We start from the raw sequence: 26878 nt of genomic DNA, 5'->3' as shown, positions 1-26878 counted from the left end.
ACCAGTTGCATTGGTTCTGGGGTCTCCCAGGAGGTGCAAAGTCAGCCACTGCCTATGCCCTGGCTGGGCCACCCAGCATGAGCTACAGAGCAATCTGAAGATGGCTGTTATTTTTGTTGGGCTTAGAAAGTGCCCAGGAGAGGCCAAGCTGTTAATCTTGGCAAGTTGCTGCTAGTGTCAGGCCTGGGGCCACTTACCGAGATATGGGAACACTGACTCCAGCTGCAGTTTGTTTGAGAGATTTTAGTAAAGTCTGAAGCCTGAGCCAGGACAGGCCATTCATATAAAAAATAAATTGCAAAGAGTTTGGATGGGGCTGCAAATTGGGTGGAGCATGGTCTCAGGGAATCTTCAGGGTGAGGCAGACAGTGTGGCCCAGGTTGATGGTGACTCAGATATGGTTCCTGCCAGTCAGCTGTGTGTGTGGCGGGGGTAGGGGGGTCCCAACTCTTTTGTCTGGGAGAAAGCTGCTCCTGAGTTCTTGCACTGATGCCAGACAATTTAGTTCCTCTCCATATGTCCCTGGATCCTGTAAGCCTGCTGCCCCAGTGCTATAGCTCAGAGGGAGTGAGTCAGAGTAAGTCCATGGTCAGGCCCTTTAAGAGGAACTGCCTGGGACTCTAGAAGCCTTCTAGGCACTGGAACCCTAGGCTGAGGGTCCTGGTGTGGGGCTGGTACTCCTTGCTCCGCACGGGATATCCGTCACAATTAAAAACATGCCACACATGGGTGTCAGACTAGCCCATTCCGTGCCTCTCCTGTACCTCCTACCAGTCTCAATGCGGCTTCTTTTTGAATCTCTAGTTGTAGGACTTCCATTCAGCAAGATTTCAGGTGGTTCTATATTTTAGTTGTAATTCTGATGTGGTTGTGGGAAGATGCAAGTACCAGCATTTACCTATACTGCCATCTTGGTTCCTCTCTCTAAATTTTCAAAATTTTTATAAGCAGTTTTTGCTACCTATATCAGAAAAAGCTTTTCCAAAATTCAATTAGTTTCCTTAAGGAAGACCTCCATGTTTCTAGTTTCCAATCCTTTCCTTAGTTTTGACAAGATCATAATTTTCTTAATGACAAAACAAAGATTTCAACTGTAAAATAAACAGATGAATTTTCTTCGAGGGGAAAATAAGCTATCATAGATCAAATGGTCTTAGTGAGTCAGAGAATAATCCTTTAAAAATCTGGTTTTGTTGTAAGTCTCCAGGGCTTTGAGGTTTAATCAGAATGCTGAATCTTTAAGAACATCTAAAAACTGTATTATTAATGGTCCATAGCAGGGATGGAATAAAATGCACTGTTTTTCTTCCTTTGTTTTATCTTGATCAACAGGTTAACCTGTAGACTTGTTCTGATGCACCCTCAACAAAGGTATACAGTATTGTAGCCATGAGTATTGGTGTGTTTGGAGATTGTTTAGGGGAGCTGGGCTAACCCTATTGATCACACAGGTGTTCATGGCTGAAGTAGAAGATGAGTAAAAGCCAATAGGAACCTGTCATCATCTGGCCTTCTCTGGAACCCTGTTGGTCAGAGGAAGGAGTCAGGTGGAATGTTCGGGGAGAACTATGAGGGGTGTTTTCACACACTCATTATCTCATTTAATCTTCACAACATGGTAGTCTCACTCTACAGATGAAGTCACAGAGGTCCATGAAGGTGAGTGATATGGCTAAATTCACACTCCCGGTGTGGGTGTTCATGCAAGGTCTCTAACCTAGATCATAAGGATTCCATCCTCTTGGGAGAGGACTGTAAGAAGACAATGAGACCAGACACCAAACAATAAAACATAAAATTAAGTAAACGTGCTACCATATCTTATCAGCTTTCTTATTTGTTCAAGATATTTACCCCCATTTTCATATAATAAATAGGTAAAGGGTTAAAGTCTTACATAAAATTCTTCAGGTGCTTCTGGAGGTCCTGGAAGTAGAGAAGCCTTTGGTGGCAATTTGAGTTCATAGGTCATTATACTCCACCTGAGGGGAGAAAAATCTTTGGTCTAAAATTCCCTTAAAATTTAATAAACTGGCTATGTCTCACTTCATATACAAAAACAGGCACATATATGAACTATGGTTTATTCTATTTTAAAACAACCAAATGTGATTGAATATAAACTGCACTTGAAAAATAAAACAACCAAATATGGGAAAAGAGATGAAATTTTGGTAATTTCACCATATGCTGAATTCATAAGTTATGATTTCCATATCCTATCAATTCTCTGTGTATTTATGACTTCCAAACATTTTAAGGCCATGACCCAAAGTAAGAAATTCGCATGTCTAATAATTCCCCTTCTTCACCAGATGCAATGCATTCTAACTTTTCTATTCTTATCTGTTTCACTTTTAAAATAATGCTCACTGTAATTTAATAACTAGATTATACAACTTACTAATGGATCACAACCCAAAGTTCTAAAACACCATCCTAGATTAAATAAATGCACACTGCCTATATAAAAAAAAATCATTCTCCATGTCACAACCAGTCATGCCACGGGTTCTATTCCCAGTCAGGACACATGCCCTGGTTTCGAGCTTGATCCCCTGTGGAGAGCGTGCAGGAGGCAGCTTATTGAAGATGTTTCCCTCTCATCGATGTTTCTCTATCCCTCTCGCTTCTCCTCTCTCTAAAAAAATCAATAAAAAATATATATTTTTAAAAAGAAGTACCAGGTAGACAAAAATATGTCATTCTTACGCTAAGTGTCTCCACAAACCTGTTTTCATCTTTGTAAGAAAGTCACAATAATGCTTATTAGCTATCCCACATGTTGTTTTGAGGATTAAATCAATTGATAATAAATGAAAAAGTTTTGATAATTTGGAATATTATTAAACAGCAATATTTTCACCTGGTCCCTATAAACAGTATTCTTAAGGTAGTAATGAAAAGTCAGGAACATCTTCTGTCACCATATACTGGGCCCCTTTGCCCATATGGTGACAGAAGATGATTTGACTTTGGGTGGTAGGCTCACAATGCAATATACAGATTATGTATCACAGAAATGTACACTTGAAACCTATACGATCTTATCAACTAACTAGTGGCCCGTGCACGGATTCGTGCACTGGTGGGGTCCCTCAGCCTGGCCTGCACTCTCTCGCAATACGGGACCCCTCGGGGGATGTCGAACTGCTGGTTTCGGCCAGATTCCCGCAGGCCACCTGCAGGGATCGGGCAAAAACCAGCAGTCTGACATCCGAGCAGCAGGCAGCCAGGGGTAGGCCAGGAGCCCGAGACCCGGCCAGGCGCTGCACTGTTCCCGCTCATCCAGGCCCCGCTGCACCTGCCGCCACCGCTTGGTAGGCTCGCTGCTGCTCCACTGCAGTCTCCAAGCTGCAGCTGCGTTGAGCGTCTGCCCCCTGGTGGTCAGTGTGCATCATAGTGACCAGCTGTTCGGTTGTTTGGTCACTTAGGCTTTTATATATATAGATGTCATCCCAATAAACTTTAAAAAATTAAATCAATTAGAAAATATTTTTTAATAAAGCCAGGAACAAAATGTTCTTATGTTTCTAATAATAGTCTTTTTTTAGGTTCAAAAATCTAATATAGCCCTGGCCAGTGTCTCGAAGGGTCATGGGTTTGATTCCCAGTCAAGGGCACATACCTGGGTTGCAGGTTTGTGCTGGTCAGGGTGTGTGTGGGAGGCAACCAATTGATGTGTCTCTCTCATATCCATGCCTCTGTCTCTTTCTCTCTCACCCCCTCCTTCCCTTCCACTCTTTAAAAAAACAATTAAAAAAATCAATAGAAAAATATCCTCAGGTGAGGATTAACAACAACAACAAAAATCTAAAAGGTTTTTAAATCCCTTTTTATTTTTATTTATTTCTTCCTATGTTTTTGCAGGAGTATCAAGAAATTTCACCTTGGGGGCACTATTTCTCTCTGACCACATGGAGAAGTTAATTTTTATAACGAGGGAAAAGCACACAGAGTAGGATGAAACGAGAGTGTGGTATTTAAATTTGCAACAATAAGCCCTTTAAAATACCCTGTGTGGTTTGGTGAGCATAGAATTGCGTAGCTGTCTGAGAAATCACCTCCAGGCTCCTTTAAAGACTGGAGGTTAAATCCACTTTCTGCACCCACACTGCTGGGGGTATCCCTCTCACCTTGTATGTTATATAAATGTCTAGCCACTATGTTGTACACTTTAACTAATATAAGATTGAATGTCAACTGTAAATTTAATGAAAAAATTTTTCTAAAGGGAGTGTTTGGGATAAGTAGAAATAAATGCTCTACGGCCCAACTCTCTTTTTAAATATTCTGTCAGCAAGAGAATTAACCATTTCAATATTACCTTATGACAGGCAAGATTACAATTAATTAGGTTATAGCGCATTTGAGAGCAATTACATTTTAGATGGGTGGCTCCCTGATGATTTTGTTACTTTCCAGAAGAGTTCCACAGATGGCTAATCCTATCAAAGCTGTTTTGATTCATTATAAACTCAAGTTTATAATGATATTTTGACTTTTATCTTATTTTTTTAAAATTTAAATTCTTTATTGTTTAAAGTACTACATATGACTCCTTTTCCCCCCAGTGGCCTCTCCCCGGCCATTCCCACCCCCCAGCACATGCCCTCACTTCCCTACTAGCTATGTCCATGGGTTATGCTTATATGCATGCATACAAGTCCTTTGGTTGATCTCTTACCCCCCCTCCCCTGCCTTCATATTTTGACAATTGTCTTCTTATGGGGGTGGAGAGGTTATTGCTCACTGAGTCCTGTTGTCCCCTATAACTAAATTCTAAAACCTTCTCCATAAGACTCAGGGTACATGCACTGTGATTTCTTCTTTAGATGTGGAGCATTTAGAGAGAAAGCAGTGAGGAGATGTGACCAAGGGGACCATAAAGGGTGATAGTTCTTCCAGATGCATCTCTCTTCTTTTAGTATTTAGTTCTTTGTTGGTTTAATTCATTCTTCATAAGCATCATTAAGAAAAGATATTCTAACAAATCCAAACTTTATAGATCTTTTTCAGCTTTAATGAAACTACAAGATGATAATCATTGAAAGACCCCCTCCCCAAATTAACCATTTAAAGCTTTCTTCTGATCTGAACAGCAATTAAAAGTAGTTAGTATCAACAGAGCCTTCTATCTCTAAAATAACGGGTTCATTAGACTAGTTTTCTCAGTTTTTGCTACAATTCACTCACTCAAAAAATATATTGATTGAGTGTCTACTCTCTGCTGGGCTCTGTTCTAAACCTCAGGGGTGAGAGCCTGGACAGGACCAGGAAGTCTCTGCCCTCAAGGGGCCTAGAGTCAGCAAAATTTAAGTTCTCAAAAAAAAAAAAAAAATGATTGCAGTATGCCATTTTCAAACTAGATATAGGAGATAATTCACTTTTACCTGTCCAGCATTTTGGTACTGGCTCGTTCCAGCTTCTCTAGTATCTGGGGAAGTTGAGTGTCATCATCGTATGAGCCACCCCAGCCGAGAACCCGGGCCAGGTCATTTCCGGTACCCAAAGGCAGCACTCCAAGCTGACACTAGAAGAGAGCACAATAGGGAGACCTCAGACAAGGGGAGAGTTAGGGTCTATGACAGTTCTACACTTCTCTGTCAGCCGGTTAGTACACATTCATGTTAGCTAGCAATGAAAAGAATTAGTACTTGCCTGTTTATTCAAGTTGAGCTTATCAATTTCTGACAAAACCCAACCTACACTTCCATCTCCTCCACAAACAAGAATCCGGAAATTGTCAAACTTCTGGAATAATCTTAAACTGAAAGTAAAAAGTGTTTTATTTTAATATAAATAAAAAAATTCACTTCCCCTAATTCTGTGTTATTCTATATTTATTGGTGTTCATGTTCAGATTAAATATAAGAACTCTTACATAATAATTACACTATAAAGTTAATTTAAGTACAATTTTAACTCAATAAAACCTCTTAATCATAAAGAGGAAAGAGGATTATAAGTAGAAATGGAAGTAAAATTAGAAGGAAAGGGAAAGAAGAAATGAGCAAACAAAAAAGAAGCAGAAACCAGGAAAGAGAATGAAAGATAAGTGATACAAGATGGTAAAAGTAGTGATTTTTTCTTCCCATGACAAGGCTGTTACTTCCTGAAGCATAGCAGGTTCCAAACCAGGGGTGGGCATCTAGGGCACTGTTGCTATTGAGTGGCAGTTCCTAAAGAAATCCCAAACTTTGACAATGTGTCAGTTTTTGTAGTCTTGTCAGTTGTTCTCCTCCTCTTCTCCTAGTCTCAGGTCAATCTTTTTACTCCTATCTCCCTGCCTCTCAACTTTTGACATGCCCCACCTCCTGAGTGTACCTTTGCATACCTCAAGTATGGTGGGAAATCTAAAAAAAAATGTTACAGAGATAACCTCAAGAAGTTTAACAAAGAAAGTTCCTTCGGTGGGAATAACGAATGTCAAGAATATAAGATATAAGAACTATAAAGGATTACAAAACAAATGTACTAGAAAGGAGACAGAGCTAACCAGCAATGGGAAAGACAAAGGTGAGAAGAGAGGCCAGATGAGGAAATGCCAGGACCCAAACAAAGGGAAGTGAGGGATGTCCACGTAGATAAAGAAGGAGTTGGGTACACATGAGAAAGACCAACACCAGTGACCAGAGGGCCTGAACTTTGCAAGAGAAAGGCAATGGAAATAAAAAGGAACAAAAGTGAAAAGAGGGACAAGAAAAGAGTAAGGAGAGAAATATGGAAGACAGAAAAATCTGAAAATCCCCATTTCTACTTTTATGTTCATGCGTCAAGGTGACGGTGGAACCCTAGAGAAAAGCAGAGTTGGCATAAATAAATCATAGAGAATGCTGGGCTCTGGTTCAAATGACACAATATCAGCTCTCCAACAAAAATCATACATATACTAAAAATGTACTGACAGTGCCTCAAGGCACATTTTCCTTCACTGAAAATATTATTTAATATTTTTTCAGATTTTATGTTAAATGACATTCCAGATAGCAGAAACAATGAAGAAAAGCATTTCTCTGCCATTTGTATGGAGTGAGTCTGAAATCCTGGAGGAACTACCTAGAGACCCATGATAGTAACCATGCTTTAGTTAAACAATTGATTGTATTACATACAAATCAATACAAGTCTTCCATGCAAATCATTTTCTAAAGTTAGTTTGTATTTCTATATTTTCACATTTATCTTTCTTAGAGCTCAGCACACTCTGAGTGCTTGATTGATGTAAGATATGATCTAAAACACTTTCTAAACACATTTTGGAATTTGTATCACACAAAGAAGTTATATCAATATCAAAGAGGTTGTGTTAAATTTATAATTAGAATTTTTAAAAAGGAAGGAGTGAGAAGATCAACACAGAGATGTCTAGATGAGTCTACAATTTTCATGAACTGAAAAGCCAGACACATTTCATGCTCAGTGCTATGTTTCATTTAAAAGAGACTTATCAATAATCAATTACCCCAAATAAGGACCTCCATTCATTAAATCAAACACCTGAGCTGGATTTAGTAACTGTTTAAACCGTCGAAGGAACTTGACTCCCTGATTATCTCCACTCTTGGAGTTGACGAAAACCAGTAAAGGACTAACACAGAATGAAAACGTTGCTCTACAGAAACCTGTAAAAAAACACAGGACAAGATCAATATGCATAGCTTCCTCTCTTAAACTAACAAAAATCCAGAGAAAAGAAGAGAAAGTCATAAAAATAAAGAACCAGGTACATTACTTTAACAATAAGTTATAAATTAGCCCCCCAAATGGAGATTGGTTTATTATTTACATATTAAAAATATATATAGAGAGGAGTTATCTTTTAAAATATGCTCTATAATGAAAAATGATAACAAATGGTAAAAGTATTAATCAGAGATCATTTGAGATATAGGACCTGCTTTAACAACAATTATAAGGAAAACCAATCAGTCTATGTACTTGTATTTAGTATTATAAAGTACTAGAGGCCCAGTGCATGAAATTCATGCACTGGGGCGGGGGGGGGGGGGGTGTCTCTCAGCCTAGCCTGCACCCTCTTGCAGTCCGGAGCCCTCAGGGGATGTCCAACTGCCACGGAGGCAGGAGAGGCTCCCGCCACCACCACTGTACTCGCCAGTCATGAGCTTGGCTTCTGGCTGAGCGGTGCTCCCCCTATGGGAGCGCACTGACTGCCAGGGGGCAGCTCCTGCGTTGAGCATCTTCCCCCTGGTGGTCAGTGCACGTCATAGCAACTGGTCGACCGGTCAACTGTCTGCCTCCTGGTGGTCAGTGCTCATCATAGCGAACAGTTGAGTGGCCTTAGAATATCATTAGCATATTACGCTCTGATTGGTTGAACAACCAGACGACCAGACACTTAGCATATTAGGCTTTTATTATATAGGACTAGTAGCCCTGTGCATAAATCTGTGTGCCAGTAGCTCGCTGCCGCCCTCCTGTAGCTCTCTGCCTGCTGTCCCGCCCTCCTGTTACTCCTTCCACCCCCCCCTCATAGCTTGCTGCCCTGCCCCCTCCTGTAGCTCTCCACCATCCACTTGTAGCTCACTGCCCCACTCTCCTGCTGATCCGTGATCTGGTCGTTACGCGGTTGGTCATTATGTAATGACCATTTGCATATTACATCTTATTATATAGGATTTTAACTGCTCATTGATGAGGCCTGAACAAATACTTTAAAGTTTATAATAAACAACAAAACATTGATATATCAGGGCTTGTGGAGGGAGGGCTTTAATACCATAGGTTTTAAAAAAGTCTCTCTTTTGAAGCTTGTATCCCTGTATCTATAAGACCTATTGGCATAATTTATATAAAAAGTTTGAAAATCATAATGCACTTTATCAATGCGAAACATTAATCATATATGATAAAAGCCTTTTATAATATGGTTTGCTTGGAAAGTTATTAATTTGCTATTACAAAACTAGTGTTGCAAACACATTCCTCAGCACTTACAACTAAGTTGTAAGATTTTGGAAAAAGTGAGTAAATTGATAGTAATATAAATTCCTGCATTGAAATGATAAGAAAACAGATTTCTAAATAAGAGATATGCTAATGGGCAGTTTCAATATAGAGGGAAAAAAAACACATAAAAAATTAAAATTTTTGGATTACATTTCAGAACAGAATAATGATCTTATTTGCTGAAATGTAAAATCTAAAAGTCTTATACACAGAAAGTTCACCAATGTGTTAATAGCTATGTAAAATTTTAATTTTAAAATGTTCTTTTAAAAATTAAATGTACTGTTCAGCAATTTAAATAGAATTAGTATATAAAAACTGATAAGGATAACAGTTATAATTCTATTTTTTCTAGGAAAATAAATGTACATATCAACTTTCAATATACCAGAAATATACATACTCACACCACTGCTACTTACCATCAGAATCAGTGCTGTTTAGTGCAATTGGAGGAATGATAGACACTTTACATTGGCCAAGTGGACATACAGGATGGTATAAGTCTTTGCAGGCAGTGTGTACCTAATAACAAAAAAATAAATTTTTAAGAATCATAAAAACAAATCAATATTTAGTTATATAAGTTATAGCTAAGAAACTGATACTTTGAGGATCAACTACATCACAAAATGTTCAGTAATTCATAAATTTAGTGGCACAATATTTATGCTTCTAAGGAATGGGCTAACCTTTTTAGAGATGGGAATTTGATTTTGTCTGTGAAGTATATTGTCAAGATTGTCTCAGGCAAGTAGTACATAGTCAATGAATGCTTGTGAAGGCAAGGAGAAGGCCAGAGGAGGAAAGCAATGCAGAGGAAGGGAGGCAAGAGAGAGGAAGGAGAGAAGTGACCAGTAACATCAATATCATTGTCCATTAAAAAACTGATGACATCTACCTTATAAAATTCTTACAGAAAGCCACCACATTTTGACTGACATACAAAACGTAATTTTGCGCTCTAGCTGGTTTGGCACAGTGGATAGAGCATTGACCTGCAAGGGTCCTAGGTTCAATTCTGGTCAAGGGCACATGCCCGGTTTGTGGGCTCAATCCCCAGTAGGGGACGTGCAATGATGATTCTCTCTCATCATTGATGTTTCTCTCTTTCCCTCTCTCTTCCTCTCTGAAATGAATAAAAATATATTTATGAAACAAACATAATTTTGCTACAATCCTATGTATGTTCTCTGACAGAATGCTGAGTTCAGCAGGCCACGTGTTGAACTCAGCATTTAATTAAATATCTTAAAACTTTATTCCACGTCAAGAAAGAGGAAAGAAATGCCCAACATAACGTGGAATCAGTGGGAAGTGCACCTGTGCTGGACTGCGTGAGGACTGGGCCTCCGCACTGCAGTCAGGCAGGAACTCAGCGGGTGGTGAGGGGGCTAAAGGTAACAGGATGAGGAGGTAGTAATAGCTGTGAGTGCTGACCTTAGCACTGGGTGGCGCTGTCTAACTATGACAGTGATTGCCTGGCCTTCGGGCTGCTTTGTTTGTTTTGAGTCTTGGAAGTCAGCTCTCCCGACACCCCCAAGAGGGTGGGAAAAAACATTGCTTTTCGTAAGTATGGTGTAGATCAGCAAATGTAAGAGAAGTGAGCGTGACATGTTGATTTCATAATGAGATTGATTCCACAGGCCACAGAGGAAAATAAGTCCTATAATATTTTAGTCAGGCCTAATAGGTAATCTGTGTTCCTTTTCCTTTCTTTTCATTTATTTACTAGAAGCCCCGTGTATGACATTCGTGCTTTGGGGAGTGGGGGGAGAAGGGGAGGGAAGGGTGTGTCCCTCAACCCGGCCTGCGTCCTCTTGCAGTCCGGGACCCCTGGGGGATGTCCGCTCCCCAAGGGGCCTAAGCCAGCAGGCAGACATCCCCTGAGGGGTCCTTAGCATTGCCCCGGAGGCAGGAGAGGCTGCCATCACTGCAGCTGCACTCGCCAGCCATGAGCCTGGCTTCTGGCTGAGCTTTGCTCCCTCCGTGGGAGTGCACTGACCACCAGGAGGCAGCTCCTGCATTGAGTGTCTGCCCCCTGGTGGCCAGTGTGTGTCATAATGACTGGTTGTTCTGCCATTTGGTCAATTTGCATATTAGCCTTTTATTCACCTGAGTGAGGATATTTTTTCCATTGATTTTAGAGAGAGTAAAAGAAAGGAGAAGGGGGTGGGAGAGAGAGAGAGAGAGGAGAGGAGAGAGAAACATCGATGTGGATGTGACAGAGACACATCGACTGGTTGCCTCCCAACAGCCCTGGTCACAGGGATGGGACCTGCAACCCCGGTACATGCCCTTGACCTGGAATCAAACCCAAGAACCTCGGATATGCAGGCCCTAACCACTGGGAAACACCAGCCAGGACTCCTTATCATTTTTAATTTGAACATGATTCTCTTTGTCCTCCTGCTTTTGTTATTCTTCATCAGTTGCCTATTTTTTTTTCTCACCCAAGGATATGTTTGTTGATTTTAGAGAGAGGAGGGACATTAATATGAGAGAGAAACATTGATCAGTTGCCTCCTGCATGTGTCCTAAACGGGAATAGAACCCGCAACCTTTTGGTGTATGGGACGATACTCCAACCAACTAAACCACCATCTGGGGCTCAGTTGCCCCTTTTGTCAGCCATAGGCATTACTTTTTATTTCTCTTATCCCATTTAATATAATATAGACTATTTAATACAGACTAGCTCTCCTTGGAGGCTTAGTGCAACCCCACCCCTAAAACCCCCTTTTGCCATTCCTTATTTTAAAGGAGTGCTCCCTAACCAAGAGTTTACATTTTCATTCCACCGAAGACGTCTTTTTTGGGGAACAACCAGTGCTATATGCACCTACTGCTATTTTTATTACTCCACATTTACTAAAGTCTAATTCTCTACTTCAAGAACTTCAGCTGTTTTCTTTCTAACTTTTTAAAAAGAAAGATCACATATGATGAAGTTACTTTCTAAAAGTATTATATAAATTGTTTTTACCTGCAATATACAGGTTTCTACTTGTATTTAGTCAGTAGTTTTTAAACTTCAGGTAGGAGTAAATTAGGTTTTTTATTTGCTCATTCTACTCGCCCCCACCTTTAATGTCTTTTACGGAAGAGGGCATTCTTAAATGTCTTTTTCCTCTTTTTTCCCTGACGAACATAAGTGCCACCTGATTGTGAAATCATTCCTCCCCACTCTGTCAGTTAGATGTGCCGGTTGCTGGGCTACTGTCGCCTTTGTTACACCTGCCTTAGTCTATACTTCCTACAGACTCTCATTTTTCTGTTAATATATTATTTTGTCTTTAAAATATGATTTTTAACAGCAGAATATTAGTCATCTAGTTAAAAACCAAACCATAGTTCTACAACCCTAAAGAGTCAACTCCTAATTTTGCACCTGTTGTCCAGTTTCTGGACACGATTTTACATATTCTGTAAAAATAGTGAAGTTGAAATTTTTATTTTCTACTCTTCTCATTTAGCATTGTTATATTTTTCAGTTTTGCCCTATTTTTACATATTTTTTATTCCTTTTAAAAACTATCTGTGCATGCTTGTTTTTCTAAAATTGATTTGGATTAATTATTATAAATCATATTAGAAAACTGTCCAAAATTAGGTCATCACCAGAACAAAAATTAAATTTCAGTTATTTTCCCAAAAGTTTATAAATACATGTTAAATTAATATACCAGTTTTCTAAAAGGACTAATGAAATAACAACATATTAAGTAAGTGCTTCATGACATTTCTGCTTTTATGGTTAGAACTTTTTTTTTTTTCAATCCTCTCCTGAAGACATGTTTAGAGAGAGGGAGAGAGAGAAACATCGATCAGTTGCCTCAGTACACTCCTGACTGGGGATCAAACCCACACCCAGGCATGTGCCCTGACCGGGAATTGAACCAGCAACATTTTGGTGGACAGGACGACGCTCAATCAACTGAGCGACTCTGGCCAGGCTGGTTAGAACATTTAAAGGCTCTCGAGGTGAGTTCATAAAGTATCCTAAGTTGCCTGGGTCCTGCTTAATAAGTATGTTAGCCCTGTGTTTTTTGTTCTTAACAGTTATTCTGAGTGACCTTGAAACTTTGTGTCTACGTTTACTGCGCGCCTCTGATGTACATCACTTTTCAAGATGAGTGTATAATAATAGGACCTTTTTCTTTTCCTTTTCCTTGCAAGGCCAGAGAAACTAGGCATGGATGTACTTGTAACTATAATAACATGAAAATGTTATGAAAGAGGTGTGAATACAAAGCTATAGGATCACTGCAAAACAAGTGGACATAGGACAGATTTTGCTTATTTTCATTAGATTGTATAAGAATTTTATAAGGTAGATGTCAGGCCTGAAAAATAGCAAACCACCTAGTGTGACTCAAGCATAATGAAAAACAATAAAACTGTGGGAAAAACGTCTTTAGACAAAGGAAACATATGATAAGTATTACAAAAAGGTTATGTAAAAAAGTAACCAGACTGGAAGGAATACACTTTTAAAAAGATAAATATTACAATGGGCATGTGTGCTATCCAGCTCTGCTACGCCATAAATTCTTTGCCTCTAACTCACATACACGTAAAAGTGATGAAGAGAAGCTAATAAAAAAGGACTCTCACCATCATTTTACACCAAAGGCATTTCCAATCTTGTAGACGAAGAACGCTGCCACACGTTTTGTCACAGACAACACACTTGGCACTCACAGGCAAGTTACCCTCTAGCCACTGGTGAGGCATAGCCACCTGTGCAGCAGGAGTAAAGCACAGTCAAATTAAAGACTGTGGAGGACACCATTCTTACCCTAGGAAGATATACAATTGAATCTTACTCTAAGAAATCAATAATATGCATCACTCATAGCATACGTTCATTTACCCCAGATTTATTGAGCATGTACTATGTCCTAAGCACTTTAGAGGTACAAGGGTAAATAAGACTAAATCTCTGGTCTTCAGGATTTGTAGTCTAGTTGAGGAGAAAGGCATGTAAAAGGCATTATCACAGGGGTCACAAAGTGCTACCAGATATTTGTATGCAAGGTGCAATGGAGGCAAGATTTTGAGGGAGGGGCACCGTTGAGAGGAGGCCCCGAAGTCTGAGGAGTAAAGATCTGAGTAAACAGCTGAGCTAAGCCTTAAAAAATATCTTAGTTTGTCAGATAAGGCTCCACAGCACCAGCCCAGCACCATTCTTAAGTCCTATTCACATTTCCCTTAAAATGTAAGAGCTGAAGGAACCTGGTAAGGACCTACTTGAAAATAAAAACTCATAATTAACCAAGTTCTTCCATTTTTAAGACTAATAGTAAACCCGCCCACCTAGCTCTGTCAGTATTTTCCCCGGGACAGAAAGTAAAAGAGAAGAGGTGCTGGGAAGGGGTCAGAGACAGAAGAGGCCTTACCCCATCCTCGTCCTCTATGATGTCCTTCCCGATGGAGGCCAGAGTCGTCCACTTGCAGTTATTTGTGGCCCTCACTGCACACCTTTTGTGGGCCTTGAATTTACACACTAAAAACACACAGGAAACCATTTCCAAATGAGTGTGTACTTTTAGACCAACAATTAAAGAAAATCACAGCATAAAATTTTAAAGGGCTGGGGGATAGAAGGAAAAGTATATTTTAAAAAGTTTAAATTACTTTTTAACAAATAGCAATGGTACTCTATAAAGCAAATACGGTTATGTATGTATGAAGCACTCTGACCAAGCTATGAATTGCTACTTACATTTCATTTAATCATAGAAGAAAAACAGAAAGGAAATAAATGCAAAATAATTAGTTCTTGAGGAGAAAGGAAACAAATTCAGAATTACACGGGTGCTAGTAACATCCTATTTCTTATTCTGAGGGCTAATTACATAAATGTGTTCAGTTCATGAGAAACCAAACGAGCTGAACACTTTTGATACTTAAAATAAAAAGTGTGAAAATACCATTGAGGTAAGAACAAGATAATTCAAAGGAGTTTTAAATTGCAAGTATGTCAAGAAACTATCTAGGCATCATGGGAAACAGGTTGATAGGGGTCACAAGGATGGCATTGTCCTTTGAAAGTATTGTGTTGGAATGACTACACTATCATGTAGAGAAAGAAATGATGATGTGATATTCCCACTACATGCATCACTAATTCCTCCCAGTCAAATTACCACAAAGGAGCCTATAAAACAACAACAACAAAGAGACACTGAATACTATTCAACACCAATGAAAGAAACAAATAAATTAAAAGACAGTCTGTGTTCATGGACTGGGAGAATTAATATTGTTAAAATGTTCATATTACCCAAAGCAATCTATAGATTCAATGCCCATCAAAATTCCAATGGCGTTTTTCATAGAACTAGAACAAATAATTCTAACATTTATATGGAACCACAAAGACCCCAAATAGCTAAAGCAATCTTGAGAAAGAAGAAAGCTGGAGGCATTGTGCTCCCTGATTTCAAACTACAAGGTGAGGCAAAGGTTTACAGTTGCTCGATTAGAACATAATGTAATAATTAATAAATAATAATACAAGAATAAACTCTGTGTTTCACATGCTCACATCTGTAGGAGTACTTTTGCCCCACCTTATATATTACAGAGTTGAAGTAATTAAAACAGTATTGTATTGGTGTAAAAATAGACACATAGATCAATGGAACAGAATAGAGAGCCCAGAAATAAACCCATGCCTATGTGATCAATTAATTTACAACAAAGGAGCCAAGAATATACAATGAGGAATGGAGAGTCTCTTGGATAAATTGTGTTGGGAAAATTAAACAGCCACATGAAAAAAATAATAAAACTGGACCACTATTTATATCATGTACAAAAATTATCTCAAACTAGATTAGACTTAAATGTAAGACCTGAAACCATAAAACTACCAGAAGAAAGGATAGATTGTAAGCTCCAAGAGAGACTACATCAAACTATAAAGCTTCTGCACAGAAAAGGAAACCAGCAACAAAATGAAAATGGCAGTCTAGTGAATGGGAGACAGTAAATGCAATATATCAGGTAAAAGGTTAATATCCCAAATATATTAACAACTCGTGTAACACAATAGCAAAGAGTAGAGGACCTCTCAAGTGACATCTTTCCAAGTATGACATACAAATGGCCAAAGGTACATGAAGAATTTTTCAACAGCACTAATCATCAGGAATCCTATCTAATTAAGAGGGAATACGCAAATTGACCATCACACCGTCACAAACATGGCAGCACCCATAGCCACAAGATGGCGGGGCCCAGTCCCCTCAGTCGAGGTGCAGGCAAGCCTCGGATGGCAGCTTCCCAGCTGCCTAGGCCGTCCGAGGCTCAGGTAACCAGGGCCGGACAAGGCTGGTGCTGCTGGCAGTGGCAACAGCAGAGGTGTGATGGGGCGTCGCCTTCCCCTAATCGCCCGGTCGCCTCCCGCCCCTGAGGGCTCCCAGACTGTGAGAGGGGGTGGCTGGGCTAAGGGACCCCCCTCCAGTGCATGAATTTTCATACACCAGGCCTCTAGTATGTAAAATAAAAACTACAATGAAATATCACCTCACACCTGCTAGAATGGCTATTAGCAAGAGATAAAAAAATTACAAGTGTTAGCAACGATGTGAAGAAAGGGATCCCTTGTGCACTGTTGGCAGGAATGCAAATTAGTATAGCCACTATGAAAAGCAGTATGGAGGTTCCTCAAATTTTTAAAAACAGAACTACCATATGATACATCAATCCCACTTCTTGTTATTTATCTGAAGAAAATGAAAACACTAACTCAAAAAGATGCCTGCACTTCCATGTTCTCTGCAGCATTATTTACAATAGCCAAGATAGGAAACAACCTAAGTGTCCATCAATGGGTGAGCGGATAAAAAAATGTAATAAATATATGTTATTCAGTCATAAAAAAGAATGAAATTTTGCCATATGAGACAATATGCTAAGTGAAATAAGTCAGAGAAAGACAAATACCATAGCATCTCACTTATATGTGAAATACAAAAAAACAACAACAAAGCTCAGAGATACAGAGAACAGATTGGTGGTTGCTAGAGGTCAGGGATGGGGAGGTGGCCAATATGGGTGAAGGGGGTCAAAAGGTACAAATTTCCAGTTATAAAATAAGTAAGTCCTGGGGATATAATGCACAGCATGGTGACTATAGTTAATAATACTGTACTGTATATTTGAAAGTTGCTAAGAGAATAAATCTTAAAAGTTCTCATCACAAGCAAAACAATTTACTAGTATGTTACTATGTTGGTGATAGCAACTAGACTTATTCTGGTAATCATTTCGCAATATATACAAATACTGAATAAAAAGAGAGAGAGAGAAAGAAATAAGAGGAAACAACCAGAAAGAAGCAACATAAATATGAAAAACAAGTAAACCACAGATTATTTGAATAATTAACCCTGCTTATGAAAATCAGAACTTGACTACTACTAAACTTACCTTTCAAATGACACAAACTATCCAAGTGTTAATGGATACTGATGTTATACGAGTCTGAGTTTTCAGGTAAATATTTAAAAGCAGAGCTCACTTTGGTGGAAATATAAGGCAACTGTTGCTAAATTCTAAATGTAAGGTGGCTCCTTTTCACATGATTTTTAATATCTAACAGTAAACCATTCATAGACAAGAAATGATGGGTTCCACATCATTTTTTAAAGCAAACTTAGTATAATATGAAAACAAAAGGGTCAGGTAAAATAACTAAGATTTATATAATCAAATGTTCAAGTACTTCAGGTATCATGAATAACCAAAATATGTATGGTCACTTGAACTAAGCTGGTTTTTCCTAGTCTACAGATACTGGACATGGTTCATTTACTAGTACACGCTCTTTTGTGTACACTGACAAATTCTCCCCTGGAAATCATACTGTTTTTCTGATAAATGACTTTGTGACTACAGCACAGACTTCATGTAGAATACAACCATTATTCAATTGAATTTTATTGCTGACAAACATTAGTGTAAAAAAGAAGACTATAGAAAGTAAGCTTAGTTTGAAAAACAATTTCAGCATTTTGCTCCAATACAAGTGACTATTTTAAAACTATAGTTAGTGTCTCTAGGCCTTTTCATCTGTTATGGTGTTCCTCAAAAATGTGGTCCTAGTTTTAGTTTTATCTGTAGCATAATCTCAGGCTGCTCTTTAAGTACAAGTACTTGACATTAATGGTCAATAACTGTATTCTAAGAGGCAAAGAAGGAAGTAAAAGAGGGCAACAGGGTATAATTTCATGGCTTTTTTTTTGTTTTTGGTGTTGTTGTTAATGATCACCCAAGAATTTTTCCACTGATTTTCAGAGAGAGTGGAAATAAGGGGAAAGCGAGAGAGAAACATTGATGTGAGAGAGACACATCCTCCCTGATTGGGGTAAGGATGGATTCCCAGTCAAGGGCATATTGGGTATATGCCCTTGACTGGGAATCAAACCCAAGATGCCGACGCTCTAACCACTGAGTAAAATCAGCCAGGGCATCATGGCTTTTGAAATTTTTTCTATTAAAATTCAAAGAGAACATTAAAAGTAAAAATCACAAATTTGTAATAATAAAGTGTATCATGAAATGATTCTTAAACATTGCAAAGTTGCTTAATATAAAATAATAATAATAATACAAACCAGACTGTAATTATGGTGACTAAGAAATGATAATGATTAATAGGCACCTTAATTTTGTTAATTAACAATTAAATTTCTCCAAACAAGTTATTCTGAAATAAAGCACTTTTCCCTGACCTGCAAAGCCATTATTTTAAAACTCCAAGACTTATAAAATATACTAACATGTAACAAAATTATGATTTTTTTATTGAAATATTTATTCAGTTTTTACTACACTTTATGTGTTCACTAGTGGTTAAAATAAAATTTCCTAAGCTGATCTATTTGATAGTGTCGATTAAAAAATCACCATTTAACTTATTTTGTTAAATTGATGCTTAAAAACTATAAAGAATAATTATGCTCTTAAATTATAATTAACATTCTCAATTGACTTGGGGATTACTTACAAAAAGTCTTTTGTCTTCTATTTTTCATATATTTTATATATGCAAGGCTTTAAAGTAATACTTTTAATTATTTTTCAATATAAACCTAGAAGATAAATCAGGACAGCCTTGTCTTATTGTGAAAAACAACAACCGAAATTAGGGGAATGTAGTACAGCCTCACACAGGGAAGCTGGACTTCATTCTAACACAAAGTTATTAATTGTCACTAGTGAACAAATATTTTTTGTATTTGCATCTTTGTTATAACTTTTAAAGCCTCTTGTATCCTGTGGCTTTAGTTTTACTAAGCAGGTAATTTATTCAGATTTGGGAAGGGGGGGAGTGTAAAGTTTAAGTATAACTTTGATTACAATAAAAATATCTTAAATAGTCACATTCTCATAAAATAAAAAGGCAACTTTTTCGTATGTTCATAAAACCCTTGGGATTTGTAAAACCTCGGCTACAGTTCTAAAAATACTAATGGGCAAAATACTGTAGATTTAAAATTTTTATCAGCAGAGAAAATAAATACTACCATATGTGCCTCTAAAAATAGAATTTAAAAATACAATCATTGAGACTTTTTTAAAAGTCAGGAAGACTTCATTATTAACAGAAAAATATAAAAACACATTTATTTAAACACTTCAAAGTTTTTTTATTCTCACCAGCTGATGTAATTTTCATTTTTCTGTAAAAATGCTTACAAAAATATTCAGTCGTCCCACTATCAATCTCAGTTTCTAAATAAACATATTTAATAATGTCTAACTCTTAAAGCAGAAGGGTACCACAGAGTACCTCAGATCTGATATCACTTTTAGCATTTTTCAGATGAGAGACTAGAAGGTAAGAGTAAAAGGGCCCCCAAAATAATGTCATGGAATATCACAGACTGGACAGGAGGCACTCGGAGCTGCAGAAATCCTTTTAGGTTATTAAAGCCATAAAGGCCAGTTACATATTTGTTTGCAATCATTCCTTAAATCTAAAAGTGTTTAATGCCTCCTCCAAATATTCATTTTTATAAATTTTAATGTATCAGGCCATGACACAACCTATAATATTTTACCTGAAAAATTTCTTTTGGAGCACAGTTAAAATTTCTATAATATACTTAACTGGAAAAGTTTTATTACACGTATTCTCTCATTTAGCTTCCATAATGTGTTATGAGATGTAAATGACTACTATTCTCCATTTACAGATGAGGAAATAAAAGTCTGAAAAAGTTAAATTTTCCCCCTGCTCACAATGAAATGCTGGAAGTGAAACAGGAACCCAAGGGTCTAAGTGCAGCGCTCTGTTCTCAACTGCTAGATAGCATATTAAATAGCTGAACTAATGACATACCACAAGCTTCTTTAAAATGAATTAAAACTGGACTCTACTTGTATTTAACTAGTTAATTATAATAAAGTATTTTCAAAATTACTTAAGATTTTTTGTATTAGAGAAAAAAGCTAGTAATAGTATTATAGATAATTCAAAAAGTAGTACACAATGATTTGATCACTGAGGCATGAAATTAAATAAATCTAAAGAAGGTATAAATTTTCTCTTGGTAATCATTAATGCACTTCCTTTAAGTGGTCACTGTTCTTAAATTTCAAAATAATCCACAAATCCATTTATAAAAACAACAGCATAGGCCTTATTTTTAGAAAACTTTAAGGAAATTAAAAGGATGGCATCAATTTAAATGAAACATAAATGAAATAAAACAGCGTTTAAAACAATCTCTATATATAAAAGCCTAAGCAACGGTCTGACCAGTAACTATGATGCGCACTGACCACCAGGGGCAAATGCTCAACATATAGGCATGGAAACATGAAACAGACTGATGAATCTCAGAAGAAAGGGGGGAGGGAGGAGGGCAGGAAGAGATTAACCATAGGTCTTATATGCATACTAGAGGCCCGTGGGGTCCCTCAGCCTGGCCTGTGGGGATCCAGGCGAAACCAGCTCTTCAACACCCCCCAAGGGGTCCTGGATTGCGAGAGGGCGCAGGCCAGGCCAAGGGACCCCACCAGTGCACAAATCCGTGCACCAGGCCTCTAGCGCAGCGGTCACCAGCCTTTCGGATCTCACAGACCACCAGTGGTCCGCGGACCACCAGTTGGCGACCGCTGCTCCAAAGGTTTCTTTAAACCAGCAGTCGATAACTTTTTGGACCTCATGGACCACCAGTTGGCGACCGCTGCTCCACTGAAATATAAGTAACAATTGGAAATTCTGCCAGAGTATATAGTATCCTCACAGAAAGTTTTGTTCTTCATAATCAATCAGAACAGAAAAAGAATACTAGAAAACTGGGATGACACACTAAGTCTAAAGAATGTTTTTTTAATCAGTAGTTACTAGTTCCTCAGGAGACAAATGCTACATTTTGATTTATACTTCCTTTCAAATGATTTTATATTATCTTTTCCTGAGCCAAACGTTTCCCAAGATAGTCCACTGTAAGTCACCATAAAACATCAACACTCTGTCCCCGCTGAGGTGCTCTCCAGCTACTACTTCCACCCAAGGGAAATGGTGGATTTTCTCTGTTCACTTCTCAAAAGTACCAGTGACGGTATGGTCAGGTCTGAGGACAACACATGTTGGATGCTACAGTACCTTCGCAGGACAGGCCATGGGAGGTGACTCCGGAAAGGCTCTCTCGGCACACGTTACAGAAAGTGGGTCGGGCATGGGAGCAGGCGTACCAGTTATGCATCCCTGAGAAATGTTCCACATTAAACTGGGCCACCTAGAAATGAGACATTAGCACAGATTTGCCAAACAAGTGAACAAAACTACAGATACTTAATATTCAGAACGTATATAGTTATGATTAAAATTTCAAACCCATATTTTAAAAACAAAACCTTTTTGCTTTAGGTAAAAAGAATGCAATATCAGGCTTAAACAAGTTGCTGAATGACTCTATACGTACCTATTTTTGCAGAATACAGCATTAGCTCTTCAGTTAACATTCTCTAAGAACACGAGATGACAGAAGAGCTGCTACTTTACCTCATAAGGTTCTCTGGTCTGTACAGACTTCAGTGAGCTGATCCAATCCTCCATCTCCTTTCTGTTCTCAGCGCATAGCATTAGTCTTCTGAATGGAGTGATTATCTGAAAGGTATAATTCAATATAAATGATTGTTAATGACCAACAAGAGAGATTATTGTAAAATCTTATTTCCTTGCTAAAGAAGGTAAGAATTGCTGTAAATGAGTTTAGTTCTCTGAGTACGACACAATGTGATCTAGGTAACAAAAATTCTAAGGAACCTTTTATGATTTTGATCTCATTGCTATGTATTTATCAGGCTTTTGAGACCCTTACCAAAGGCTTTGAACCCAAATAAACAATGAATTCTTATTTCATAAAATATATCTTGAAAATTAATTTTAAATATACTTCAAAATAAGTCATGGTAAGCTTAGATTGAATGCATAGCTATCAGTGCGGAATTTTTAAAAAATGAAAATCAAAAGAATGCACCATTAAATGGTTTTGTTATTGGCTTACAATAGTACCAAGAACACTATTATTAAATAATGTTGGGTTTACATATTTCCATTGCCTATTTTAATATAATTTATATGAAGGATTTCCCCCCCTCATTGTGGAGAATTCATCTGTATTACTTTTTAGTAAGAGCAGTGGAGAAGAATTAGCATAAAAGTCACTTAGTTGGTTTTAAGGAAAAAAATAATTGTGACTTTCATCTTTTTTTATGTCACTAAAGAGGGCAAATTAATTATATTAAGAATCGTAAAGCAAGTGAAATTAAAGCTTCATGCTGTTATAGCACCAAAAGTGATTCAAAGATTCCAAAATGACTTGAAAAAGCCCCTATTTGTGTGTCAGTACAATATTCTGGTTGTAATCTCGAAGTTGCTAAATCCTAAGCATTTATTGCAAATAAGGGACCATTTATTCACTTTTGGAAAAGGAGCAAAATAACATATTCTTAACGCTGAAACTATTTTCAAATGATAAATGATATACTTATTTACATAGCAAATACATTTTTCTCAAGTTAGAAGCCATTTGATCCAGTGATAATCTACATATTGCATCATACAGCAGATTTCCCATGTCATGAAAAAGCAATAATCATCTTTAAAAAAAAAAAAAAGGAACCCTTCCAAAAAGGAGTAACTATCAAGCCTCAATCACTACTGCTCATCTTAGAGAATAAGTCCAGTATTTAAAACTAGAGAGATCAGCCCAATCTCAGCTACTCACCAGTCACTGCCTCTTCTCATCTGTCATTAGGTTAGGCTACACAATCCTTCCTTAGACCACGACGCCTTGAATACGTCTGACAGGCACTCCCACTCACACAGCAGGCCAGAGTGGCATGGAAGAGGAGCTCTGGGTATTGGGTAACTGCATATGAAATGGAACAGAACCTCCCCTTCGCACTTTCTTCTGTTTTCCACTACCCGCTTTGGATAAAGCTTATTAGCAGTTGGTCACTTTCTTCTTGAATAGTTAATGTGAAGAGCAATGGCTCCCTCATTACTTAGGAGCCAAATGGATGCTTTATTGCTTCAAATGTTTTTCTGGGCCAGCTCATCAAAAGCAGCAGAGCGATGCCATTAAATCACAATACACTCCTGGCTCTGCGCCTGGCACAGCACTCTCGAAATCTCAAAGTTTCACTGGACTGAATACATCTGATAGTTACCTGAAGAAATACCACCTCTAGCATTTTATTTCTTTATTTAGTTAGCTATAATACATAATGTAACTCTAAAGATTCCCTGTCTTTCATTATGGTGTTGTAGTGAGAAAAGCATTATTCAGATAAATAAACCAGGTTTGCTATTTTATTCTTCATTTTTGTTTTTTGTTTAATTCTAAGTAAAGCAGGGTGTCTGCGGTTTTAACTATCTTTAATGCCTTTATATTCTTTAAAAGTCATCGTGAACTTAATAAAACAGAGAAAGAAGAATAGAGAAATAGCTGCTCATTTTTCTTGACACTTTTGGGACTACATAATGTTTCAATGCTAAAGGATTTCAGCAACATAAATCATGCATATATCTTATACACTGATGACGTAAAACATCAGCAATTTTTCCTTTTTGATAAAAATTTGTTTAAAATGGACAGTCACATTTAAAAACTAATGAAGTTTTTTTAAAAATATATTTTATTAATTTTTTACAGAGAGGAAGGGAGAGAGATAGTTAGAAACATCGATCAGCTGCCTCCTGCACATCTTCCACTGGGGATGTGCCCGCAACCAAGGTACATGCCCTTGACTGGAATCAAACCTAGAACCTTTCAGTCCGCAGGCCGACGCTCTACCCACCGAGCCAAACCGGTTTCAGCAACTAATGAAGTTTTTAAGAGCCAAAAGAAATTATAATTCTGACGTAAGAAATCTAATGATTATAAAGTCACACTAAAAGAAGTGGATATGAAACAAAATCGTTCATAAATCACGCGATGCAGAGGTGCCTGGCTTTTGTGGCTACACCACCAAAAGTACCTCAGCCAGCATATCTGAAGACAAGGCTGCCTACCAAACCTGTAACATCTCCCAGATGGGCCCTCTCCTCTTGAGGGTAACCCCTCATTAGTCTGCAATGCTGAGTCCCCTCCCCATCTTTTTCTTAAATTCTTCCCCGTCCCCAACCTCAGTAGGAAAGGGAATGATGGTTGTTAACTGACAAGCTCTGGTTGTATCCTAACTGAACCCCATTATACTACAGTGGTTTCTCCTCCAAATCTGTATCAGGAAACTATCTGGGGAGCAGCAAACCCAGAAAATTTTTTCGTTCTTACTCTGAAAGTATATCTGACTCAGCTTTTTTTTATTCTGATAAACGAGCAGGAGGATGAGATAGAAAGATAGAGATGTGGGAGGGGTCAGGGAACTCAGACTGAGCCTGTTGGGGGCCAAGGCCGGGATAGTTCTGGAACTAGAGGGCTTTTTACATTTCTTGAAGAATCTGCATCTTACCTATCTCCTAAAGTGGCCATTAGCTCCTGTCCTCATCTCAACCCCACTCTAATTCTCTCTTCCCACTGTTCCATCATTCCCAAATGTGGAGAGCGGCTACAGTGTTTGGACAGGTTCAAGCCTCGGACTAATGAGAGGGCACAGTCCTCTCATGGTCACGTGCAAGTCCCAGCTTGGAGGGCAGAGCCCTCCCAGCACAATTATAGCCAACAGCTGTAGTTGTAAGCTTGAACCTATGGTCCGAACACCTGGCCCCACGTGCCTGAGTGATGTGGGCTTGATAGAGTTCAGGTGCATGTAATTGAGTAGGATCGAAACCCATGAGAATGCTGTAAACATCTTGACCACGCCCTTACTTTGTCTCGTGGAATCTGGCTATAAAATAAAGACACAGCTTGTAGTCCGTGGCGCTGTCTCTCCATCTGGGAGCAGCATCCCACCCAGACCCAGCTCATTCTCTTGTCTGTCTTTTCTCCATCCTTCACCGCCCCCTCTCAGGGTCACTGAACCAGGCTGAGCTGGCGTGGCACATAAGGCGCCCTGGGGCTGAGTATGCCATGGCCGTGCTCACCACACCCAAATAATTTTTTACTGATTTTCTTCAGTAATTAGTTTTTTTCAGACTATAACCACCACTCCCAGCTCAGATCCCAGAGCACATCTGTCTGCTTGCTCATGCACCCCAGCATTCACTGAGTGTGTACTGCATGCCAGAGCCCAGGGGGTTCGAACCACATGGGCTGTGCCTTAATAATGTAGAAGGAAGGCAAGGAAGCAAACCAAGGTTTACTAGTACTTGTCTGAAAAAGTGCTATATAAGTTGGAGTACAAAGAGATACATCTATCAGTTCGTCTTCTCAGTGCTACCTCAGATAACAAACAAATTCTCCATTAATAGAGATACTACTTTACTTTGAGTTACTGGCCAATAAGGGCTAATCAACAATACTACTAAATGTGCATAAGAATAAAAATTTTCTCAGTCTGATAAAGCATGTGACTAGGTCAGAGAGATAAAAGGCAATATGGCATGACATATATAAAATTCTACAGAAGAGTAACATTACAGGTAAGGCTTTAAATACACAAACATGCTCAAAAGAAGAAAATCCATAGCCAAGTCCTATGCTGGTTATTATTCAGTAAAGGAATTACAAATAATTTTAATTGTAATTTTTACTGGTTGTCTGTAGTTTCTAAAGTAAATATGTAGTATTTCACTAATAAAAACATTATTATTTTTTTTACTAACAGAAGAATAGAAATTTAGAATTTAAAATGTTGCATTGTTCCAAAGCAGGAGTTCTCAAACTCTGCTGCATTTTAGAATCATCTGGGAGATTCTCAAAAATCCCAATGTCCAGGCCACACTCTATACAAATTAACTCTGAACATACGAGGGTGGGACACAGCTACCAGTTTTTGTTTTGTTTTTTAACTCCTAAGTGACTCCAGAATGTAGCCAAGTTCGATAACCAGTGCTCTAAAGGTATTTTATTGTTCCCCATAACACAGTTAGAACTTGAGAAATGAGGGAAGTTTCTGCAGAAGTGAATTACAGAGAATTGCTAATCTGCAAATTCCCAATTGGAACCGCTAATGTAAGAGCAGTGATTCAGAGCCTAAACTCTGAAGTCAGACCGACCTAGACTGAACGCCCAGGACATCCTTTCTTATCTGTGTGTCTGTGGACCCGCTTCCTGGACTCTCTCAGCTTCCGCCTCACATCTGCTCAGTAGGGATACAGAAGTAACTCACCACTTTGCAGAGCAGTGCAAATGAGTGAGACAACTCAACTAAAGAATTCAGCAGTACCTGTTACAAAGCCAAAGCTCAGTAAATATATGCATCACAATTCCTCATAGCGCTGACAAATTAAGTACAGGGGTTGGCAAAAGTAGGTTTATAGCTGTGAGTATGA

General features: G+C 38.4%; 1 protein-coding gene across 4 annotated transcripts in view; it reads right to left on the bottom strand.

Annotated features, from left to right (window-relative positions):
- DGKH (diacylglycerol kinase eta) overlaps positions 1-26878 on the bottom strand; it is a 293480-nt gene that overhangs the window by 152680 nt on the left and 113922 nt on the right. For all 4 annotated transcript variants that reach the window (XM_070409014.1, XM_070409015.1, XM_070409012.1 and 1 more), the window contains exons 5-13: positions 22001-22105; positions 21602-21734; positions 14373-14479; positions 13588-13713; positions 9393-9495; positions 7466-7625; positions 5662-5770; positions 5394-5533; positions 1898-1982 (exon numbers count right to left, since the gene is read on the bottom strand). In XM_070409014.1, the coding sequence (XP_070265115.1) occupies positions 1898-1982; positions 5394-5533; positions 5662-5770; positions 7466-7625; positions 9393-9495; positions 13588-13713; positions 14373-14479; positions 21602-21734; positions 22001-22105 (1068 nt within the window). The remainder of the gene's footprint in view (positions 1-1897; positions 1983-5393; positions 5534-5661; positions 5771-7465; positions 7626-9392; positions 9496-13587; positions 13714-14372; positions 14480-21601; positions 21735-22000; positions 22106-26878) is intronic.

The sequence above is a fragment of the Myotis yumanensis genome, unplaced genomic scaffold, assembly GCF_028538775.1.
Source record: "Myotis yumanensis isolate MYYU_CA2020_CCGP unplaced genomic scaffold, mMyoYum1.0.hap1 SCAF_3, whole genome shotgun sequence".
Lineage (NCBI taxonomy): Eukaryota > Metazoa > Chordata > Mammalia > Chiroptera > Vespertilionidae > Myotis > Myotis yumanensis.
This window is presented reverse-complemented; position numbering and strand designations above follow the sequence as displayed.